General features: G+C 40.7%; 1 protein-coding gene across 1 annotated transcript in view; it reads left to right on the forward strand.

Annotated features, from left to right (window-relative positions):
* LOC132833290 (uncharacterized) overlaps nt 1-22,064 on the forward strand; it is a 120,843-nt gene that overhangs the window by 77,723 nt on the left and 21,056 nt on the right. The window contains exons 18-21 of the mRNA XM_060851454.1: nt 1,117-1,531; nt 5,827-5,957; nt 8,109-8,162; nt 16,533-16,721. Of these exons, the coding sequence (XP_060707437.1) occupies nt 1,117-1,531; nt 5,827-5,957; nt 8,109-8,162; nt 16,533-16,721 (789 nt within the window). The remainder of the gene's footprint in view (nt 1-1,116; nt 1,532-5,826; nt 5,958-8,108; nt 8,163-16,532; nt 16,722-22,064) is intronic.

Genomic DNA, 22,064 nt, shown 5'->3' on the forward strand with positions numbered 1-22,064 from the left:
ATGCCCCAAAGACTTTCAAAACCATTTTTCCCAGCAATTAGGAATCATAAACCGCATCTTTTATCTCCTCATAATGTTGATTGTCTTTTCACCAATGTCATTTGACTTTCTGGAAACAACAGGTAAACCCCAACACATATTAGCTGTTGACTTCATGTCCAAGAGACCACTTAGTAAGCCCTTTTCAATCCAGAAGGTATCCAAACTATTCCATATCTTCTAATTTTTTTTTCACTTAGTCCTTAGACACAAATATATATTCCCACCATTTTGGGAAACAGGCCTTCTGAAGAAGAATGACTGGACCCAAAGCATTAACTCTGATTTCTCTCCACACATGCTGCCAGACCTGCTCGGCCTTTCCAGCCATTTCTGGTTTTGTTTCTGATTTACAGCTTCTGCAGTTTTTTTGGTTTTTCTAAGGTGTTAATTATTTGGAAATATGAAATAAAATCCTCAAAATGCTGGAAGCACTCAGCATTAATACTTACAAGTTGAAACTGGCTCAGTGTGTGGTTTTAATGGATCTGATTGATTTGAAGAGGGCTGAGGAGGACAAACTGAGGAAAAGGCAAGAGACTTACTTAGTGGAAGAGGTGTGGCTGATATATTCAGAGGTTTAAGAGCAGGAGCGATCCGAATTAGTGGAGACAGATGTACAAATTATGGACCTAACAGAAGTCACCAGTTTTTTGAACTTTGTGCTTGAAGGTAGGTAATGGAAGTGTTGCAATATCAGGGAATCAAACTGGGAGCAATTTTGAGTTTTTCAAGATGCCATAAGAAAAAGTAAGACAAAATTAGATGAAAAAATCCCTTATCGATCATACACTGTAAAAAGTTTAAAGAAGTTAATATAATTAATGTAACTAATTATGTTTGGGTCAATATGCTGCTTAGAGGAAGACAACTCCTTCTAATTTTCCGCAGGCACAGAATGCATTGCATAAACTATAGTAATCAATGTTAGCAAATTACCTTTAAACTGCATCTCAAAATGCATAATATTATTGAGGCATTATCCAATGTTTTGCTGTTGGTATCTTTAGGAGGTTGTTTAGTAGAGGTATTAATGAAAGATTTAAGATTGATATTTTATCTATTTTGTCTCTGTAGGTCGTACCTTCTGTAGCAAATTCTAATGCAGATTACAATTTGCTGTCTATTCCTTGTGTGAGCCACAAAGATGCACCTCAGTCTTTTCTATCAAGGTCACATGATAACATGGAAAACTTCAACTTTGAGGCATGTGGGAAAGCCACAGGAAAGGGGCAGGAGGAAGGACATCACCCTGAGCAATTTCACTGGACCCCACGGGACTGCTGTGAGATCTCTTATGGATGGGCTTGCAATGATAGAGGTGACCAGAAAAGTATATTGAGCTCTGGTGAAAGTACAAGCAGCACACTTCCAGAAGTAACAACAAGAAGTGGTCTGTCAGAGAGAATGGTGTCAACTCTTAAAGGTCATAACATCAAACACAGGGCAGCAGCTGAATTGCAGGATGGGAAACGATCAACGATGGCCCAAGGTAATTAATTTGTTATAATCGACACAAAATATTCATTCCCTCTAACGTTTTAATAAAGATTTCTCCTTGAATAATTATAGTGTTTCATAAATAACTTAGTATGTTAACAGTTTCACAAATTAGTGTCCAGCAAACAGCTCCATATATTGACTTATATTACACCATTACAATCTTCTAATGGTTCTGACAGACACTCTTGCCAATATTCAAAGTTCTACCTCTTGCCTTATGGCAACATTGTGATCGTGGATCAATTAAACACCTAGATAACAAGCAGAGAAAGTCGAGAGATTCTGCTTGTTTCTAAAACCAAATTATTCATGCAAAAGAGTTTATTAGATGTAAATAAGTGAGTACATTATTAATATTTCAAATGTTGGGACTTCTTAAGGAACATGACCCAAATATTCGTGAAGTAAAATTTTGGAAAGGTTGTTGTAGTCAATTTTTACTAATTTGAGATTTTCCTATAGATTATCCAAGGGTAGAACCTCTCTCCACCTCTTATGCTTGCTGTAGTGACCCAAGAGTTTGGGCTAAGCTGGGGATTCTACAATTGGAGTTTCTGTTTCTGTATTGGTATGCTCACCAATAATCCACTATATTACAGGAGGCTGTTGCACTGGCAGAGGTACATTGTAGCAACCTAAACATCAATGAATTTATATCCCAGCTAGGAGAAGGGAAACCCCATACCGGGGTGGGGGGGGGGGAGTGGGAGGGGGGGAGAGGGGGGATGAGTGCAACTTGATGCTCAGGGTGAGGCTTTGTTTTCAAAACTTGTGTGTAGTAGAGTGAGGGAATGAGAAGTGGGAATGCACTGCTGGATGACCCTTTCCCATGGTGGGCAGTCATAGGACTATCCATGTGTATGGAACAAGTGGATGTTGTAGTGGCACAGTTACACAGCAGAGCTATGAAAGCTAGGTCCCCTCATCCATTAATTAACTTAACTTACATTTTATTATTATTTAACTGGATAAAATGATGCAAGATAATATGAGGTGCTGCATTTTGTTAGGGTAAATCAGGGCAGGATGCAGATTCATAGTTTCTTGAAAGTACAGTCACAATTAGACAATAATGAAGAAGGCTTTTAGTACTCTTGCCTTTATTGGTCAGTGCATTGAGTATAGGACTTGGAAGGTCATATTGCAGCTATACAGGACATTGGTGAGGCCACTTGGAATACTGCATTCAATTCTGGTCTCCCTTCAACAGGAAGGATGTTGTTAAACTTGAAACAGTTCAGAAAAGATTTATAAGGATGTTGCCAAGGTTGCAAGGTTTGGGAACTGTAGGGAGAGGCTGAATAGGCTGGGATTACTTTCCCTGGAGCATTGGACGTTTAGGGGTGACCTTATGGAAGTTTATAAAATCATGAGGGACATTGATAGGGTGAATAGCCAAGGTCTTTTCCCAGGGTAGGGGAGGAAAGAAATAGATGGTATAGGTTTAAGGTGCAGGGGGAAAGATTTAAAAGGAACCGAAGGGGCAACTTTGCCACAGGAAGTGGTAGAGGCTGGTAAAATTACAGCATTTAAAAGGCATCTAGATGGGTACATGAAAAGGAAGGGTTTAGAGGGATATGCGCTAATGCTGGCAAATGGGATTTGGTTAATGTAGAATATCTGGTATGGATGAGTTGGACCAAAGGGTCTGTTTCTGTGCTGTACAACTCTATGACTCTAAATAGACTGAGCGAACAGTGTTAACAAAGCACAGTCAAGTTGGTGTTTAAACAAAAGGTTTCATGCTATGCCCCAACTTGAAAGATGTAACCCTTGCCAATAAATACTGACTGAGTATGAACTGGAAGTACAAGTCAGCCACTTGGCTCCTTCAGCTTCCTCTGCTATTCAATAACTTCATGGCTGGTCTGATTACTCTACATTCCTGCCTAACCCTGAATCTTTCACTCACTTGCTTGTCAAGAATGTATCCATATCTTCCTTAAAAATATTCAAAGAACCTGTTTCACCCCTTTTTGAGGGCCAGGCTGTTCAGGAGAGATGTTAGGAAGCATTTCCAGACACACAGATGTTTGGGATGCTCTTCCACAGTCTGCAGTGGATGCTGGATTAGCTGTTAATTTTAAATCTATGACAGATAGAGTTTAGTTAAGCAAAGGGATTAAAGGGTATGGGACCAAAGACAAGGGTATGGAGTTACGTCACATACTAGCCATGATCTCATTGAATGGCAGAACAGGCTGAATGGCCTACTCTACTCCTAAGTTACTAAGAGATTTCCAAAGACTCCCAACCCTGTGACAGAAATAAAAATCTCCTTATCTATGCCCTGAAAAGGGCAACCCCCTAATTTTAAACAATGCCTCACCAGTTTTACATCCTCCCAACAAAGGAAACATCTTTCTGCATGTACCTCATCAAGCACCCTCAGGATCTTGTATGTTTCAGTTTAGTCATAGAGTCATACAGCAGAGAAAGAGATCCTTCGGTCCAACTCGTCCATGATGACCATAATCCCAAACTAAACTAGGCCTATCTGCCTGCACTTGGCAGATATCCCTCCAAACGTTTTTTATTCTTGTACTTATCCAAATGGTTTTTAAGCATTGTAACTAACCCAAATCCACCACTTCCTCTCGATGTTCATTCTACACATGAACTACTGTCTGTGTGAAATAAAATTGCCCCTCATGTCTTCCTTAAATTTTTCTCCTCTCACCTTAAATATATGCCCCACCTGAGAGAAAACACATGAGCCATTCACTTTATTTATATCCCTCGTGATTTTGAAAACCTCTATAGGGTCATCCTTCAACCTTCTGTGCTCCAGTGAAAAAGGTCCCAGCCTATCCAGCCTTTCCCCACAACGAAACCCTCCAATCCTGGCATCATCTTGGTAAATCTCTTCCAAATCCTCCTAACTATATCCTTCCCATAACAGGGTGACCAGAACTGGATGCAGTATCCTAGAAAAGACCTCACCAAGGTCCTATACAACTCTCGCCCCCACCCACCACCACCACCAACACAACCCCGACTCCCAGCAGCTTCCCTTGCCACCACAAGAGGTGGAAAACCTGTGCCCACACCTCTCCTCATCTCCATCCAAGGCTCCAAGCGATCCTTCCACATTTGGCAGAGATTTTCCTGTACATCCAAACACCTCATCTACTGTGTCCATTGCTCTCAATGTGGTGTTTTCTACATTGGTGAGACAGAATGCCAACTCGTGGAATGTTTCAGAGAACATCTCTGGGACTTACCCACCAAACAACCTCACCTCCCTGTAGCCAACCACTTCAACTCCCCCTCTCATTTTGCCAAGGACATGAAAGTCCTGGGTCTCTTCCACTGCCAAATCCTAGCCACCTGACGTGTGGAGGAAGAGTACCTCATCTTCTGCCTTGGGACCCTTCAACTACATGGCATCAACATCGATTTCACCAGTTTCCTTATCTCTCCTCCCCTATCTCATCACAGATCCAACCGTCCAACTCGGCACCGCCTGCTTCAACTGTCCCACCTGTCCAGCTTCCTTCCCACCTTTCTGCTCCACCCTCCGCTCTGATCTATCACCATCAGTCCCCCACCTGCTTCTACCTATTGCCTTCCAAATTATCTTTCCCCTAGCCCCACCCCCTTCATTTATCTCTCAACCCCACCCCCTTATTCCTGATGAAGGGCTTATGCCCGTAACGTTGACCCTTCTGCTTCTCAGATGCTGCCTGACTTGCTGTCCTTTTCCAGTGCCACACTTTTCGACTCTAATCTCCAGGATCTGCAGTCCTCACTTTCTCCTCTTCAACCTCAACAAGCTGCTTCATCATCTTCTGAGCTTCAGCAGAGATAAGCCTAGTCTGTCCAATTTTTGTCAAAAGAGAATACTTCCATTCTAGGTGTTAGGCTAGTCAACCTTGCCTCAATAGCTTCTACGACTTTGACATCCTTCCTTAAAGAAGTACAATACATAGTATTCCAATCCTCCAGGTTTTACCAGTAGCCTGTATAACCAAAGCATAAACACTTTAATTTAGTATTCAGTCTTCCTCACAGTCAAAGATAATATTCTATGAACATTCCTGATTACTTGTTGTACCTTCATTTGAACTTTTTGTGATTTATGCACCACAACACCCTCTGTATCTCAGCGTTGTGCAGTCTCGCACCTTTTTTTGATCACATGGCTGCTTTTTTAAAAAAAGTCTCACTCTTTGGAAGAAGGATGGTACTTTTTTGCTGAGATGCTTGTGTCCGGAAGTATTTTCTTGTGTGCAAAGACTTTGTTTCATTCATAACTTTGATCTTGATGTTTCTTTTCCCCAGAGCCCCCCGCCCCAGTTACTTCACTCCGTATTAATGGCCCCGTTGGACAGAACGGCCTGCTGATAATTTGGGAGAAACCTGTCATGGATGAAAATGGATGCAGCAATGGAACATTCATTCAAGGTTATCGGGTATAATAGAGACTAAGTACACTAATACTATCCCGAATTTGCTGAACAAAAGATAGACTTAAGAGGTTTCAAAGAGAAAAACAGCAGACCGCCTTTGGGTTAATTCAGTAAAAAAGAAAGCAAAGTCAGTAAGAATAACCAAATCACCTCAGGTTTAAGGTGCTGTACTGTTTACTGCTTATAACAACAACATTTTGGACTCTCTGGTAGGGGCACCGCCTACATAGAAAGAGGAACAAGCTGATTTACTTTACACTTGCCTGTCCGACTTCCAAAGCTGAAATGAATCTCATATTCCGGGTCCTTTTGGTTTTGCTTTCGTTTTGGGAGTTTTGTGTTTTTATGTGTTTCCAACTTACATTCAATACCGGCTTCTCTTCAGATTAAAACAAAGTACCCTTTTCCCTGTAGCCCTGAAAACACCAGCTTTATATTAAATTCTATTAGTTGTCCATTCTATAACTTCTGTACAGAAAGTGATGCATAGGAGTGATGGCTCAGTTAGTAATCTAATCAGACATTCCATAGATCTCAAGGGTTGAGTATTACCTTGATATAATTCCTGAGCAAGTTGGTGGGTTCATTGGAATTTTGAAGAATGAGAGGTGACCTTATCAAAATGTACAGGACTCTTGGTATCTTCCTTGTCAAGTCTCCTAAAAGGTTATTTCCCCTTATGGGATAGTCTAGGACCTGAGGGCATTATTTCACAATAAGGGGTTGCATATTTTAGACGCAAATGAGGAAGAATTTCTTCCCTGAGAATTGTTTACTACAGAAGGTTGTTGAAGCTGGGTCATTCGGTAGATTTAAAGCTCAGATGGACAGGTTTTTAACCAGTAAGGGAATTGAGGGGTTATATGGAAATGGTAGGAAAGTGGAGTTCAGGATTACCAGATCAACCACGCTCCCATTGAATAGCAGAGCACACTTAATGGGCTGAATGGCCTACTTTAGTTCCAATACTTTATGGTCTTACTGAAGGGACACCATTCATTTAATGGAGGTGATTTATTGTTCAGAGAGTTGGCCAACAGTTGCCAGTGTACGAGTAGTTGCCAATGTGTTTCATACAATTAATGAGACAGTTCAGTTGAATGACTGTCATTGCTCCAAGTTTCTTCCTTGTACTCCTTTTAGAATTTTCTTCTGTTATCTGTTAAAGATATGGACTTATGCTAACTTGTACTTCCAATGAACCTCACAACTTGTTTTTAGTTTATCCAAGTGGCGTCCTTTTTAATTGATTACAGTACAGTGAACAATTTCACAGTATTTATTAAGTATTGTAAGGCAGGTAGGTCCTTTTCCCAATCTAAAATTGAAGGAGCTCTCAAGGGATTTGAAGAGCTCCCCTTGCTGCTTGTTCAGGAGTTTGCACGTGCCTGCTAGAGTTAGATAAATGGCAGCAAATTAGACGAGCCAAAAATACTATCAAAACGTTTGTTTGTCACTTTCTCCAAGATTTTTGCATCAATTAATCTCAGGCAAGTGAATGTAAACGCAGGGGGCACAGTCTCAGAACAAAGTGTTAATTATTTAGGATTGAAACTAGGGGAAATTGCTTCACTCTGCGAGTTGTGAATCGTTGGAATTCCCTAGAAGCATGTTCCTTCATTGAACTTAATAAAGGTTAACATGAACAGTTTTTCCTCAATAAATTAAGGAATATGGGGAGTAAGTGAGAAAATAATGTTGTTGTAGAAGCTCTGCTGTGATTGAATCAAGGTTCCAGGGGCAACATGTCTAGTCTGTGTCCAATTTTTAATGTTCTTCTAGATGTAAAGATGAGGGAGAGTAGGGCAAGGTTGCAACCAATGTCCTGAGGGAGGAGAGTCTGTGTGGATATTGGAAGGGTTCAAAAGACATCAGGGTATTTGTCGCCAAGAAGGCATGCTGTATGTAACACGTAGGTGTAGAGTCTCTCCCCATGCCTTGGTTTAAATACTGCCTTTCATGAGATTCAAAAGAAAAACATTGCGATCCATGGCTGAATTCCAAATGGGGAATAAATATAAGGCTTGTGTCCTTGTTATATTTACATTTCTGATGGGCAAAACATGAGAGCAGGCTACCCCTTAACCTGTCTCTACCAGAACCTCGAACTTATTGAATTTATTTGCAAACCTTTTAATTTATCTAATTTGACAGATATTCATTGATGGTGAGTTTTACAAGTCGATAATGGGGTCAGCCTGCACAAAGGTAAGAATGTGCTGTATATGTCTACTTTGATGCCATGTCTCTTAGGGAATTGTCTCTTTTTTTTCAACATCAAATATTTCTTGTGAGAATTATTTTGCTTATTCAATTTGTGAAATAAAGATGAGTGAGATTATGACTTATGTGATCATCCAATCAAACAACTGTTTTTGAATGTGTATGGGCACAATCCCCTTGAAAGAGGAGACAGTGAATCTGCAGATGCTGGAGATCAGAGTTGAGAGTGTGTTGCTGGAAAAGCACAGCAGGGCAGGCAGCATCCGAGGAGCAGGAAAATCGATGTTTCGGGCAAAAACCCTTCATCAGGAATAGAGGCAGGGAGCCTCCAGGGTGGAGAGATAAAAGGAGGGTGGGGCTGGGGAGAAGGAAGCAAAGAACTCTTTGCTACCTTCCCCCACCCTCCTCTCTGACCAATCACCTCCATCCCCACCCCCATTCACCTATTGTACTCTTTGCTACCTTCTCCCAGTCCCCCCCACATTTATCTCTCCACCCTGGAAGCTCCCTGCCTCTATTCCTGATGAAGGGCCTTTGCCCGAAACGTCGATTTTCCTGGTTCTCAGATGCTGCCTGATCTGCTGTGCTTTTCCAGCACCGCTCTGATCTAACCTCTGGTTTCCAGCATCTGCAATCCTCACTTTTGCTTAAAAAGCAGGATAATCCTATCCCAGCCAATTACAGTGCACTGTGCATCATAAGCAAAGTAATAGAAGGGGTCATCAACAGTACTGTCAAGCAACATTGTCAAAGACGTAACCTGCTCAGTGATGTTCAGTTTAGGTTCCGGCAGGGCTACTGAACTGCTGACCTCATAGCAATCTTGGTCCAACATGAACAAAAGAGCTGAAGTGAGAATGATTGATCTGAACAGAATTAGTTAGTGACAAAAAAAACTGCAGATGCTGGAATCCAAGGTAGACAAGTTGGCTGCATTTGACTAAAGGAGCCTCGGAAAAAAACTGGACTCAATGGGAATTGGGTTGTTGGGGGGGGGGTGGGGGCGGGGGCGGTGGGGGGGAGGTGGTTCCGCTGTGTTGGTTGGAGTCATATCTAGCAGAAAGTTAAGAGGTCAGTCATTTCAGCCCTATTGCAGGAGCTCCTCAGGATAGTGTTCTGGGTCCAGCCATCTTCAGCTGCTTCATCACTGATATTACCTCCATCATAGGATCAAGGGATCGGGGATATTCACTAAATATTGCACAATGTTTAGCTTCATTCACAACTGCATAGGTACTGAGAACCTGTGACTTGGGCTGATAAGTAGCAAGTAACATTCATGCCATACAGTGCCAGACAATGATAATCTCTAACAAAAAATAGACTAACCATCACCTCTTGAAGTTTACTGGCAGTACCTTTGCTAAATTCATTACTAACAACATCTTGAGAGTTATTATTGGCCACAAATAATAGACTAGCCATACAAATACTGTGGCTACAAGAACAGGTCAGAGGCTAGAAATACTGTGATGAATAACTCATCCCTTATCTGCCAAATGCATGGCCATCATCGACCAAGTTAGAAGTCAGGAGTGTGATAGAATGTTGTCCAGCTGTTTGGATAAGTGCAGCTCCAACAACTCTCGAGAAGCTTGATATTATTGAAGACAAAATAGCCCTTTTGATGGGCATCCCATTCCACCACCAGCAATATTCACCACCTTCACCATAAGCATACTTTGAAATCTCTGTCAGAGAGAGCCAAGAATGATTTAGTCATCCTATCTGTTCAGGGCTGAGACTGATCAATGCATAGAATCAGTGAATAAGCAATGGTGGAGGAAGCTGTTGCTAAAGTAGAAAATTAGCCATGATCTACTCATGGAATAGATCCTGCTGCATTTCTTATGTTGTCACCTGTAGCAATGGTGGGGCATAGGTGGGAGGCAGAAGCGGGCTGGAAATTGCTGTTACTTGTAAAAATAGTAAGAAAAGCTCTCTCAACATACATAGATCAGACTGGCCATGTGAGAAATTGGGAAATTTCTCAAAAGGTCCAATGAATGGTTCCACAAAGTGTTGAGAATATCTAATTTAATAATTTATATATTTTAAAGAATAACTTTTAGTATGACAATTGGATATTAAAGAAATAGATAAGTGGAAGCATTAAACTGGAAAGAAGTAACAACTCTGATATAAACACGTTTAGGTTAATTAGATTTGAAAGCTTACTCATTTAGATTAGAATTAATAGTGTGAGAACCTTACACAATAGATGATCCATTGGATTGAGTCATAATGTCTACAATTATTTCAATTTATGACTTAAATTATTAATATAGTCTTCAACAGAAACAATGAACAGGTTATAAGCAAGAATGTTTGTTGGTGGTGCCAGTATATCTGAAGAAAGGGCAATTGTATCCATTAAAGATTATTTTATACATGTGAATCTGTTTGGAGCATGCCAAAATGTGTCACATTGCCACGAAGATGAACTGCAGTGGATCTAATGGTTCCTTTGTTTTAATATGTGTGTATGTGTATTTGTAGGACGGGTCAGTCAGCAAGGGTCATGGATGAGGAGTTGTGAATAGCTGAGGGACGAGAAACATAGTGGCCACTAGAAACTAGGCTGTTCTTAATTTTTAAGTTAATAAATATCTATACAAAGAGGCCCTGCACTCGGACTGAGGAGTCCACAATTTTGAAGTTTTGAATGAGAGTTGAAGGGTCTGTTCAGAAAATGCTAATGTAAGGATTCCCATGAAAATCTTGTACCTCAGAGAGTAGTCAGAATGCTAAATAGAATTAAAGTGAATTTCAGAGAGCTGTGGTATCCCTTTGAGTTGGTTCCAGAAGAAAAGAATTAACCTTCAAGATGTAGTAGTACTGTGGAGAACCATGTAGGGGTGGTGGAGGTGTAGTTTAGGAAAGTAAACATAGAACTTGATTTATAGCATGTATGTTCATCGACTGTGTTTTTTGATCAGTGATATTTGCTGTATGTATTGTTACATAGACAGCAATATTCACTTTTGATAAAAACTGGACATTTTTTGGTATCATTTATTTCAGTTCTGAGAATGAAAGTTCCCTAATAGGATTGCAAGTGTTGTATTCCTAGTGTCCTCTTTTTCTGGGTGGAAATTTTGAAAAAAATCCTCCAGCCTTTCAGGGGAAGCCAGTTTTTTTTTAAATATCAGGAAAAATCTGATGCCTTGCTATCGAAGTTTATCAACATGCCTCTTCGAACAGACCACAGAAACAAATGGATCAATTTTTATTACAAACAACTAGCCAAGAAATCAATCAGATCTTCAGGCACTACTTGGTCCAATAACATCCTGAAACAAATCCAATAATTTTCCATTGAAACTATGACTGAAACATAGATTGATAATTACCACAGAAATTCTAAAAGTATATCTAAAAATAATTGACAGAAATTGGCAACATCATTATAAGTAGATGCCTTACAGTTCATAAAATGTCAATATTTTGTGATCTATTATAGGCTCTTGAAATCCAAAATTATTGCATTGTAATTTCCTGAAGTAGAATAAAGATTAGCTCACTGTTAATCAGAATTGCCTTTTTCCATTTATTTACAGTGTTTTTTTTTGTTTTACTGAAATTTGATGAAAATGCATTCTGGTATTGTCAAAAAAAATACTTGTGACTTCTCCAGCTGATTCAACGAAAGGCAAGATTATGTAGGGATTCATTACAATTAGTCAAACCATCAGTCTGTATTGATAATGCTACCACTAGAGCCTGATTTTATGCCGGTTTCACCATTAACTGTAATCTTCCTCTTGTCTTATTGAGTTAGTTGTGCTTACAAAATTTTGGGAACCAGAGCCTTCTGATTTTACTTACTGCTTTGAATCTTGGATCTATCCTTACAGGTCAATGTTCTTCAATTAGTTCTATTTGTGTTTTCCACAGTTGTACTTTCTAATAAATAAAAGTGAGTGATGTGGGTTTGCTTGCTGAGCTGGAAGGTTCGTTTTCAGACGTTTTGTCACCATACTAGGTAACATCTTCAGTGAGCCTCCTGACCAAGCCCAGATGTTACCTAGTATTGTGCTGAAAAGTCTGAAAATGAAACTTCCAGCTCAGCGAGCAAATTACACCCAGAACCTCAACCTGAGCTACAACTCCTCTCAAAACTCACTAAAAGTGCTTGAGGTTTTAAAATAAACATTGCAAAGAGGGAAAACAGGCCTTCCCTGAGTGAAGAGGATTCTATATCTCCTTACAGTTTGAATGACACTAACAGAGCAAGGACTGAGAAGTAGTGCAAAATAAAGTGTGTGATTATATTGTCAAAATCAGACAAGCAAGAGAAATGAACAGAGACAAAGAACGATGGAATTAACAGAGAGAGAGTAGGGAAAGACAGAAACAATAAGGAAATTGTATTGGTATATTTGCACAACAGTTAAACCTGAAGAATGGGACTGAGCACTCGTTAATTTTCAGAGACAAAGATGTTGACTGGCAATAGTTAATACATATTGCATTATTAAAAGGGTACTTCAACTGAAGTGGACATTCCCTAACTTTCTGTGGTAGACTAATTCCCACATACCATGCAAATACAACACATTTTAGACCATTTAATGTATTTCAAAGATGAACCAGTCAGCTAGGGGCATTTGTGTAAGTTAACAGTAAACCCCAGACTGTAATCTTTACCCTTTACTTGATGTTGATGCCACATCGTTAACAATTGTTCTGATTTTGCAATCTGCCCAAGCTTTCTACAAGGCGTGGCTAGATTTCAACTCAAATACAAATACTGCTCTATGCTGACTGTCAAGGCCATAAGAAATAGTCTAGGATTGCATGAAATGATTGGGAACCCAGTGGGAAAGGCTGAAGTAGAATGACCATCCATTGTTTCCAAGAATTCCTAGCTCCATGAAACCAGCCATTTTGAAAAAAGAGTGGTTGTCCACATATCTTGCTTTCAGCCTGACATGGGGGTTTGTGTGCCGTTGGGGAGAGGTTTGTGCAGGCATTGGGAGGTTTAGGCTGGATTTGAAGTCAGGTCAAATGACTGAGGAAGAGCTGAAGAGGTTGCCAGGTGCCAAGGTGGGCCAGGCACAAAGCGTGCCTCAAGGCTCCAGCTCTATTCCCAAAAATTAACGTAGTTCATTATATACTCACCCGGCAAAGTTCTCTTACCATCTGGCACTGCCCCATTCCCATTCATGCTCCTGATGCTATCTTATGCTCTCTAAATGTATCCCCATGACTCCTCTTACTACCTAACACCTTTGCCTACTCCCATGACCCTTCATACCCTTCACCTTATGCCCCTCTGCCCATCCCCATGCCCCCTCTGCTCACACAGTACCTACACCCATGTACCATGCTTGCCTCCTCCACCTATGAAACCAACTTACTTAGTATCCACAAGTACCTTGCATACAGGAGAAAAACATAAGGTCTATATTACACACTGCAATTTCTTGGTTAAAACACTCATTCATTAAAATTCATTTTGATCGATCGTGAATGGCTTTAACACTTCTTCACAATATTGACATTTCTTAGCCTTTCTTGAAAGATCTTGACACACATCTTAATAGTTTTTGGACAATCTTGACACATTGACAGTTCGTGAAGTTTCTTGACGAGTCTAGATATATTTGACACTAATTGACAGGTCATTGAATTTTTGCAGTACGGAAGTAGGCCATTCAGCCCATCAATTCCTCACCGACCCTCTGAAGCGCATCCCACCCAAACCCATTAACACCCTCCCCCAACCTTGTTCCCTGTAATCCTGCATTTCCCATAACTAAAACACCTAGCATGTATATCCATGGGCACTATGGACAATTTAGCATTGCCAATCCACCTAACTTGGACACCTTTGGACTTGGAAGGAAATCGGAGCACCCGGAAGAAATCCATGAATACACAGGGAGAATGTGCAAACTCCACAGAGATAGTCACCTGAGGCTGGAATCAAACCTTGGTCCCTGATGCTGTGAGGCAGCAGTGCTAACCACTGAGCCACCATGCCACCCCAATTGGATCCTTGACAATTTTGACACTTCCAACTGATTTATGGATTTCTTACGAACAATGTTCTCTGCAGCTAACAATCTCAAAGGATACATGACTATCCCCTACTGAAAGACTTTCTGGCTCCATCGTTAAAGGATACCTGATGCTTTCTTCCCCAGAAGGAATATCCAGAAGGAGACTTCAACTTTCCAAAGGGAACCCTAACTATTCTGAAGAAATGTACTGCAAGAAGTATGGATTCCACATTTATGACTCTTCCCAAGTGGGATTTAAATAGAATTACATATGTGTGAAGCTCAACAGCCTCATCCCCACTCCCATAGAAATGAGAAGTGTTGAGTTCAGAGCCATAAATTGCAACTGTGGACTACTTTCACCATGTTGGAGAGCCTTTCTGATGTGGGTTAGATTCCTTACAGTGTGGAAACAGGCCCTGCGGCCTAACAAGTCCACACCGACCCTCTGAAGAGTAACCCACCCAGACCCATTTCCCTCTGACTAATGCACCTAACACTACGGGCAATTTAGCATGGCCAATCCACCTAACCTGCACATCTTTGGACTGTGAGAGGAAACTGGGACATTCAGAGGAAACCCACCCAGACATGGGGAGAATGTGCAAACTCCACACAGACAGTCTGCCCAAGGCTGGAATCGAACCTGGGACCCTGGTGCTGTGAGGCAGCAGTGCTAACCACTGAGCCACCCTTAGTGAGCAAGTCATGGAGTGATGTCGCATCTAACTTTTGTTAGATGGCTGGCCAAAGCTGACATGCTGATTGAGATAGGTTTGAGACATTTGCCCTGATGGGTATTCCAGAGCATCCTTCGCACAGGATAATTTTTGACTTTGCTGTCAGTGAATGGTGACCATGTTCAATGTATGTGTGTGCGGTCCACTGGTGACTCCCACCATTCTCTACAATTGTGGGAATCCTGGGACTTCAGAAGCTGATGCTTGATTCCAAATAATAAATGAGTTTCCATTTGCAAATGTAGCTTTATCGTTTGCTTGATCCCTCTGTAGGCAACCAGCTGATTCTCTGGAAAAGTTTCTAAGCTTCATGGAACCTCACATGCAAATCTTTAAACCAGCTTCAGGAATGTGATATTGCTCGATTTCATATTTCCCTATGCTAGCTGGCATATTTAAATTGTGATTAAGACTCACCAAGTTTGATACCAATGAAGGAAATAGGCTGGCTAATAGCCAAGTGAATTCTGTCCTGCATGTTTACAGAACATTCTTCTTAAGTGTAGCAAAATTGCCCTTGCAGTAATTTGTTTCACTACATTATTAGGTATTCTGTTTATTTTCTGTGAACGACTCACTAGTTTTTCTTACTCGTCCCTGCTGCCTCACAGCGCTAGGGACCTGGGTTCAATTCCCGCCTCAGGCGACTGACTGTGTGGAGTTTGCACGTTCTCCCCGTGTCTGCGTGGGTTTCCTCCGGGTGCTCCAGTTTCCTCCCACAGTCCAAAGACGTGCGGGTCAGGTGAATTGGCCATGCTAAATTGCCCATAGTGTTAGGTAAGGGGTATATGTAGGGGTATCGGTAGGTTGCGCTTCGGCGGGTCGGTGTGGACTTGTTGGGCCGAAGGGCCTGTTTCCACACTGTAAGTAATCTAATCTAATATTCTATCGCCTTATCCTCACTCTCAATTCACCTGTCAAAAAAAGAGATTCTGTCCTGTGTGTCTAACACAGGTAGCATGATATCTTGGTTCTTTTAATTTTGTAGTTAAGATGAAACAAAAGCTCATGTTTTTCCTGGTCTAGATTAAGCTATACAAGCATATTAATCTTGTACATTACCACATGATCATCTGATCTTCTGCAATTTGGGGTAAATGATGTCAGCTTGCTACATTTTCTTTTATGTAATACAGGCGTTGCCATGGGAGCATGGGGATATTGATAAATCACAGCCGATCACTGCAAATGCAGCCAAATTAGCATTGTGCACAAGCATATCCTGTGCTATATTTAGCTCCAAGACTAAATCAATTCTAATATGAGACACATTATTCAACTGTCTCTCCACTTTGAGAACTGCAAGTTATCTTCAGTCAAACATCCAAGTCTTTGACTTTAAATTTACCTCAGATGACTAACAGGCCCCAAGATGAGTTTGGGATAATTGACTGAAGTGTAAACATCATCAGGAAAAAATGGTCCTAACTGTCACCAACAGTTTCTGCACTGTGCAAAATCTATAACGCGTCCTTGATGAATTATTTTAGCTAAATCAGTTATTAGAAAATGTCAGAGAAAAGTTGAAGGAATTTTTCATCTCCACTTCAAAGGCTGTAGTCTGGTAATTGACTTTTAAATGAAATTACTTCTTTCATACGTTCCAGATCCTGTTGGAAGATCTTGACCTGAGTGTGCCATTTCAAGTCAGTATCCAAACGGTTGGAGCCAATGGTCTGGTTTCTGAGAAATTTACTGTCCTATTTCTAAACAGCCAATCACATAAGAAGCCATTATCAGTGCAACCCCACCTTTCACTGACTGATCAGACTAACAAGACTTCAGAGACACTACAGGTACAGCATGTTTTCATCTAAAAATCTGTGCACGGTGTTTTTGGAAGTTTTTAGGTCTTAAGTTAAAAGTATCATTTGTTTAACAATCTGAAAGAAATGTCTCTTAAAGAAATATGAAGAAATTGTCTCACATCAGTTTATGGATGGAGCACAAATGATAATGCAGGATTGCAGTAAACATGTCTACTGTACATTCTGCTATTTTCAATCACATTCACATCAGCAAAGAGTTAAAGTGATCAAAATCACAGGATATGTTGAACAGCAGTATTTCTTATATTTCTCTCAATTTTTCAGTTAGCTGGTTAATTATTTTATATTTTGCTCTGTCCTGAGCAGTAAATGATTTGCATAAATAGGAAACTAAGACAAGCTTAGACAAAATATTAAAGGTACTGCAAGAAAAAGAGTCTTTGGAATTCGAGTATATTGCTCTGATATAATATAAAACAGGTTTGGCAGCATCTGTGGGAAGAAAGCAAAGTTACCATTTGAGTCTGATGACTCCTCACCAGATCTATAATACTCTGATGTTGAGTTAATGCTAGCAAGGTGCTTCACATCTCTTGTGCTAAGATAGTTGAAATATAAATAATATTTGTCTTCAATGTTATGGTTGATAATTTAAGCTGATGGACACAACGTACTAGAATGACATTTCTCTGTCTCCAGTTTTGGCCGTGATATTTTCTTATTTAAAGGTTGTGTTTCTTGTGGTACTGTTAACTAACTAAGTTTAAGTCGCATGGATTAAATTTACCTGGAGGGTAACGTGTGCATCCTGACCCTCGTTTGCCCTGTGCTGAACTGTATGTGACAGTTAGTATACATCTTGCTTCTTGCCTCATTAGCATACCCAGCTCTTAAAGCAGCAATTGTTACCTAATGCCAATCTTCTGTTTTTTCTTTCCCCCCCATACCCTTGTACACTATTTCTACTCAAAATCTACCCCAATGAATGTCTTAATTCAACATGCCTCCACCATGTGTTCAGGCAGTGCATTCCATACCCTGACTACTTACTGATCTCCCCCTTCACCTCACCAATTGCCTGGTTTTCCTAGTGTTGTTTTCAGCAGAACTGACCTACATTCTGCTGTTAACACCTATGCTGAACCTAGCTTACTTCTCCATAGCCATTACCACTCTTTGCTCTGTGACACCTGTGATGTCTAACCTCCCTCACCCCCCTCTAATCTTCACATCTGTTCTAATGCCCCTCCGCCTTCCTACAGTGCAAAACACATCACTTCTCCATCTCTATCTTTGTTTCTGAATAAAAGTCACATCAAACTTATCATGTTAACTCTATTTCTTTCTCCATAGATGCCGCAAGACCCGCTGAGTTTCTCCAGCTCCTTCTCTTTCCATTTCAATCCTAGTTCCGATCTTTAAGATATATCCCTTGTCCGAGATTTCCCAATCAGCAGAAATAGTTCCTTTTTATCTTCTCAATCAATTCATCTTAATAACTTGACAACTTTGATAAAATTACTCATGTAGGAGTACCACCTCAAGTTTGTGTAATCTTTCTTTGTAGTTAACATTTAGAGAATAGGAGTCATTCTGGTATACCGTTGTGGCACTTTATAATGCCCAGAAATGAAAACTCCAGTTGTAGTTGAACCAGGGCTTTTTATATCTGTAGAATGATTTTGAACCCCTTGTATTCTAATCCTCTAGATATAAAGGCTTTCACTTCCAATAGCCTTTTTTGATTATCTATTGTAGTTGACCATGACATTTTAATGATTTATATGTATGGAGCTTCTACATCCAAAAAGATGCAAAATTCAGTAAAACTGCCAGTAAAATCTTGTTAAAGTTAGGTCCCAAGCTCTTGAATTCCTATGTGATAAATAAGTATCAGGAATAGTGGCATGTGCAGTGATCTTTAAGTCCAATTAATTATTCCTATGATGAGATATCAGTTTAAAAGCAATTTAAAGCAATAAGTCAGCTCAAAATTAATAAAAAGTTAGGCACAGGAAGCGTGTTCCATTTAGGGTGGCACAGTGGCTCCATGGTTAGCACTGCTGCCTCACAGTGCCAGGACCTGGGTTTGATTCCAGCCTTGGACAACTGTATGAAGTTTACACATTCTCCCTGTGCTTGCGTGGGTTTCCCCCACGTGCTTCGGTTGCCTCCCGCATTTCAAAGATGTGCAGGTAAGGCGGATTGGCTGTACTAAATTGCCCATAATGTCCCAGGGGTGTGCAGGCGAGGTGGATGAGCCATGGGCAATGCAGGGCAACAGGTATATGGTCGGGGGAGGGATGGGTCTGGGTGGGATGCTCTTTGGAGGGTCAGAGGGGACTTGATGGGCTAAATGGCCTGCTTCCACACTGTAGAGAATCTATTTAGTATCTTACAAGCTTCTGCTATATACGAAACTCTCGTGCTTAGCCAAACTACAGCTATAATACAGGCAGTTACTCAACAATGTAGATAATGGTCCAGGTTGCCAAGCCTACAACCATCATGATAAACCCAACACCACAAATTACTGTTCCCAACAATTCAGTCTCAATTGTCAGCAAAAGGATGGAAGCTGTCATTGATCGCGTTACCAAGTGGCAATTAATTAGCAGATTTAAAGGGCTCACCAACACTCAGTTTGGGTTTGGTTCAAGAACCCATCATAACCTTTTTGTCCAAACATGGACAAAAGAACTGCATTCCTGGGGTGAGGTGAGAGTGACTGCTCTATATGTTTGCTTGTGACTTCATCTGTTCAGATCTGTTTATCTTCTCAAAACCTTTAAGCTCTGACTGTATAAATTTTAATTTTAACACGTCTTTTTAAATTTAGCATAGCACTTCATTTATTGTATATAAAATAACTTCTCATTTTGAGCTGCAGAACTGGTCATTAGGCAATCATGGCTGATATAACTTACTCACTGTACTGTGCAGGGGTTCAGACTGTAGTGATTGTGCAGTTTCATCTCCTGCAGTTGAATAGTTGTAACAATCTTAACCAGTCTATTTATTCATCAAATTCTAATCATTTGTAGGCATTTTTAATGTTCCTAAAATTTAATTAGGAAACCAACGTTAACCTTTCTTTGATCATCACCATTTGTGTTTTGTTCTCTGAACTTCCTATAGTCCAAACTGAAGTTTCCATGGTTTTTTGAGCCATAATGTAAAAATAAACCGTTTGATTCAGATGATTTGCAGGTGCCGGTGTTGGACTGTGGTGGACAAATTTAAAAATCACACAACACCAGGTTGTAGTCCAACAGGTTTTTTGGAAGCTCCTGCATGCACACGCTTACAAGCTTATGGGGTGAATTTGTTTTTGCATTTTATTTTGCTCAAAAACTGCATGAATCCATATAAAATTCTAAAACTATACAGAGGGTTTGTCAGTTTGATGTAGCATTGGAACACAGACAGACTTCACACCTATTGTTAGAAAAGCTGAGTTATCTTGAGAATGTAATTTAAAAGAAGTTCTGGGATTTACATCTCAAAGAATAGAAACCAACACATCCCATTAAAAATGATGTAACTTTTAACGTAAGATTGTTTATTGTATCAGATCTCCATGACATTGGGTTCTTTTGGCTATAAATTCTGTGAGCATGATCATAACATCCATAACCACCTGATGAAGGAGCGGAACTCCAAAATAAACCTGCTGCACTATAACCTGATGTTATGTGATTGATTGAGATAATCCTACCTACTGTCAATGGAGAAATTAACTGTACTTGTAAACCAACAGCGTCTTTTCAATTGTCTGATGTGTCACACCACTGTGATGTTTATAACATGGTGTAGTCCTACTCTGAGAGACATCAATATAAAAATGGGCAAATGATGAATCAGAACTGGTTTGTCATTTCTATTATAGTGGAGATTAATGGGGAGAAAACCCATCAAACCTATTTTCATCCCCTTTTAGCTGCTGCTATGATGATGTAATGGAAAAGTTTTGATGGTCATTGTAGTTACACATGCTGCTGTAGGCATAGCAACAGTGAACATTGACTTTTTTTTACAGTTTTCTCATTTGAAGAAAATGACAAAAGACCTCTTCAATTCTCTTTTGGCCTTAGTTGATACAGGATACCAACTGAAAAAGGATTTGGAATTTAAGCAGTGTGCTCCAGTATGCAAAATCCAGTTTGTAAATAGATAACGTGCTGGATTTGGGAACAAAAAGCAGCAGTGAACATTTTAGTGAGAGGATTGAAAAGGCCCCAGGTTTGTGCTGTGTGACAGACCTATATTCTGTCTGAATTGGCTGATATGCCAGCACAGAATATGTAAGACCATAAGACATAGGAGTGGAAATAAGGCCATTTGGCCCATCGAGTCCACTCCGCCATTCAATCATGGCTGATGGGCATTTCAACTCCAGTTCCCCGCATTCTCCCCGTAGAGAATTGGCTTCAGTGCTTTCAGACTAGATTCCCTGTTGGTTAGAGTGATCTCAGCCTGAAAGTTCATTCTCGAGGTGGGGGGCTAGTGGGAGTTGGGCAGTTGCCTGGCTGCATGTGCCCATCTTGGGAGAAAGTGGCTCCAGGAGTGTGATCTCAATGCCCAGAGTTGGGAGACAGGGCTCTTGATGAGTGCAGTCGGGTTGGCAGATGCCTGAGATATCAAGCTTGAGGCTGTTAAATGGACTGTTTTAATGCTGCAGGACAAACATGTAAGGACCTATTGCATTCTTCGCATGCCTCATCCACGCCACCTCATGTGGGTCCATTGCCACCCTGAGTAATACTTTCCATGCCAAGCTATGCCTCTCATGACCCTTTGTCAGGCTCTTGCACTTGTGTGCTCATTCACCCACCATAGACTATAGAGAAGCAATGAGTTCCACAGTGAAAGCAGTATATCAGAAATGATTCATAATGTTTTGCTTTTGTTTTAAAAAATTGCCCTTTGGCACAGGCCACAAGGTCCCTTCATGCAGACTGTACCCTGAAAGTTTGCTTCTCAGGTCGGACCTGCAGTGACAAGTGAATTCCCAGCTTTGCAAACATGGCCTTTTAAAATGGCTAGTGGCTGTGGAGGGAATTTGACTGGTGCCCCCACCTCCAGAAGAACAAAGCAGGATGCCAATGGCAGAGAAAGACTTGGTGGAAATCATGCCCCAGGGCTCCAGGAACTGTGCCCAAAGTTTAAAAATAGACATTCCACTTGAAGCATTCTCCCAGTCCTCACTGCTGCACACTCTTCATGCCAAAACAAGCCACCTCCCCCCTCCCCCCCAACCCCCTCAACACTTATGCCCACAAGCTAAAGCATGCTGTCCAAGCAATCTCGACGGTCTTTTATTCCTGAACTGAAGAAGGGTCACTGGACACAAAATGTTAACTCTGCTTT

This window comes from Hemiscyllium ocellatum, chromosome 36, assembly GCF_020745735.1.
Source record: "Hemiscyllium ocellatum isolate sHemOce1 chromosome 36, sHemOce1.pat.X.cur, whole genome shotgun sequence".
Classification (NCBI taxonomy): Eukaryota; Metazoa; Chordata; class Chondrichthyes; order Orectolobiformes; family Hemiscylliidae; genus Hemiscyllium; species Hemiscyllium ocellatum.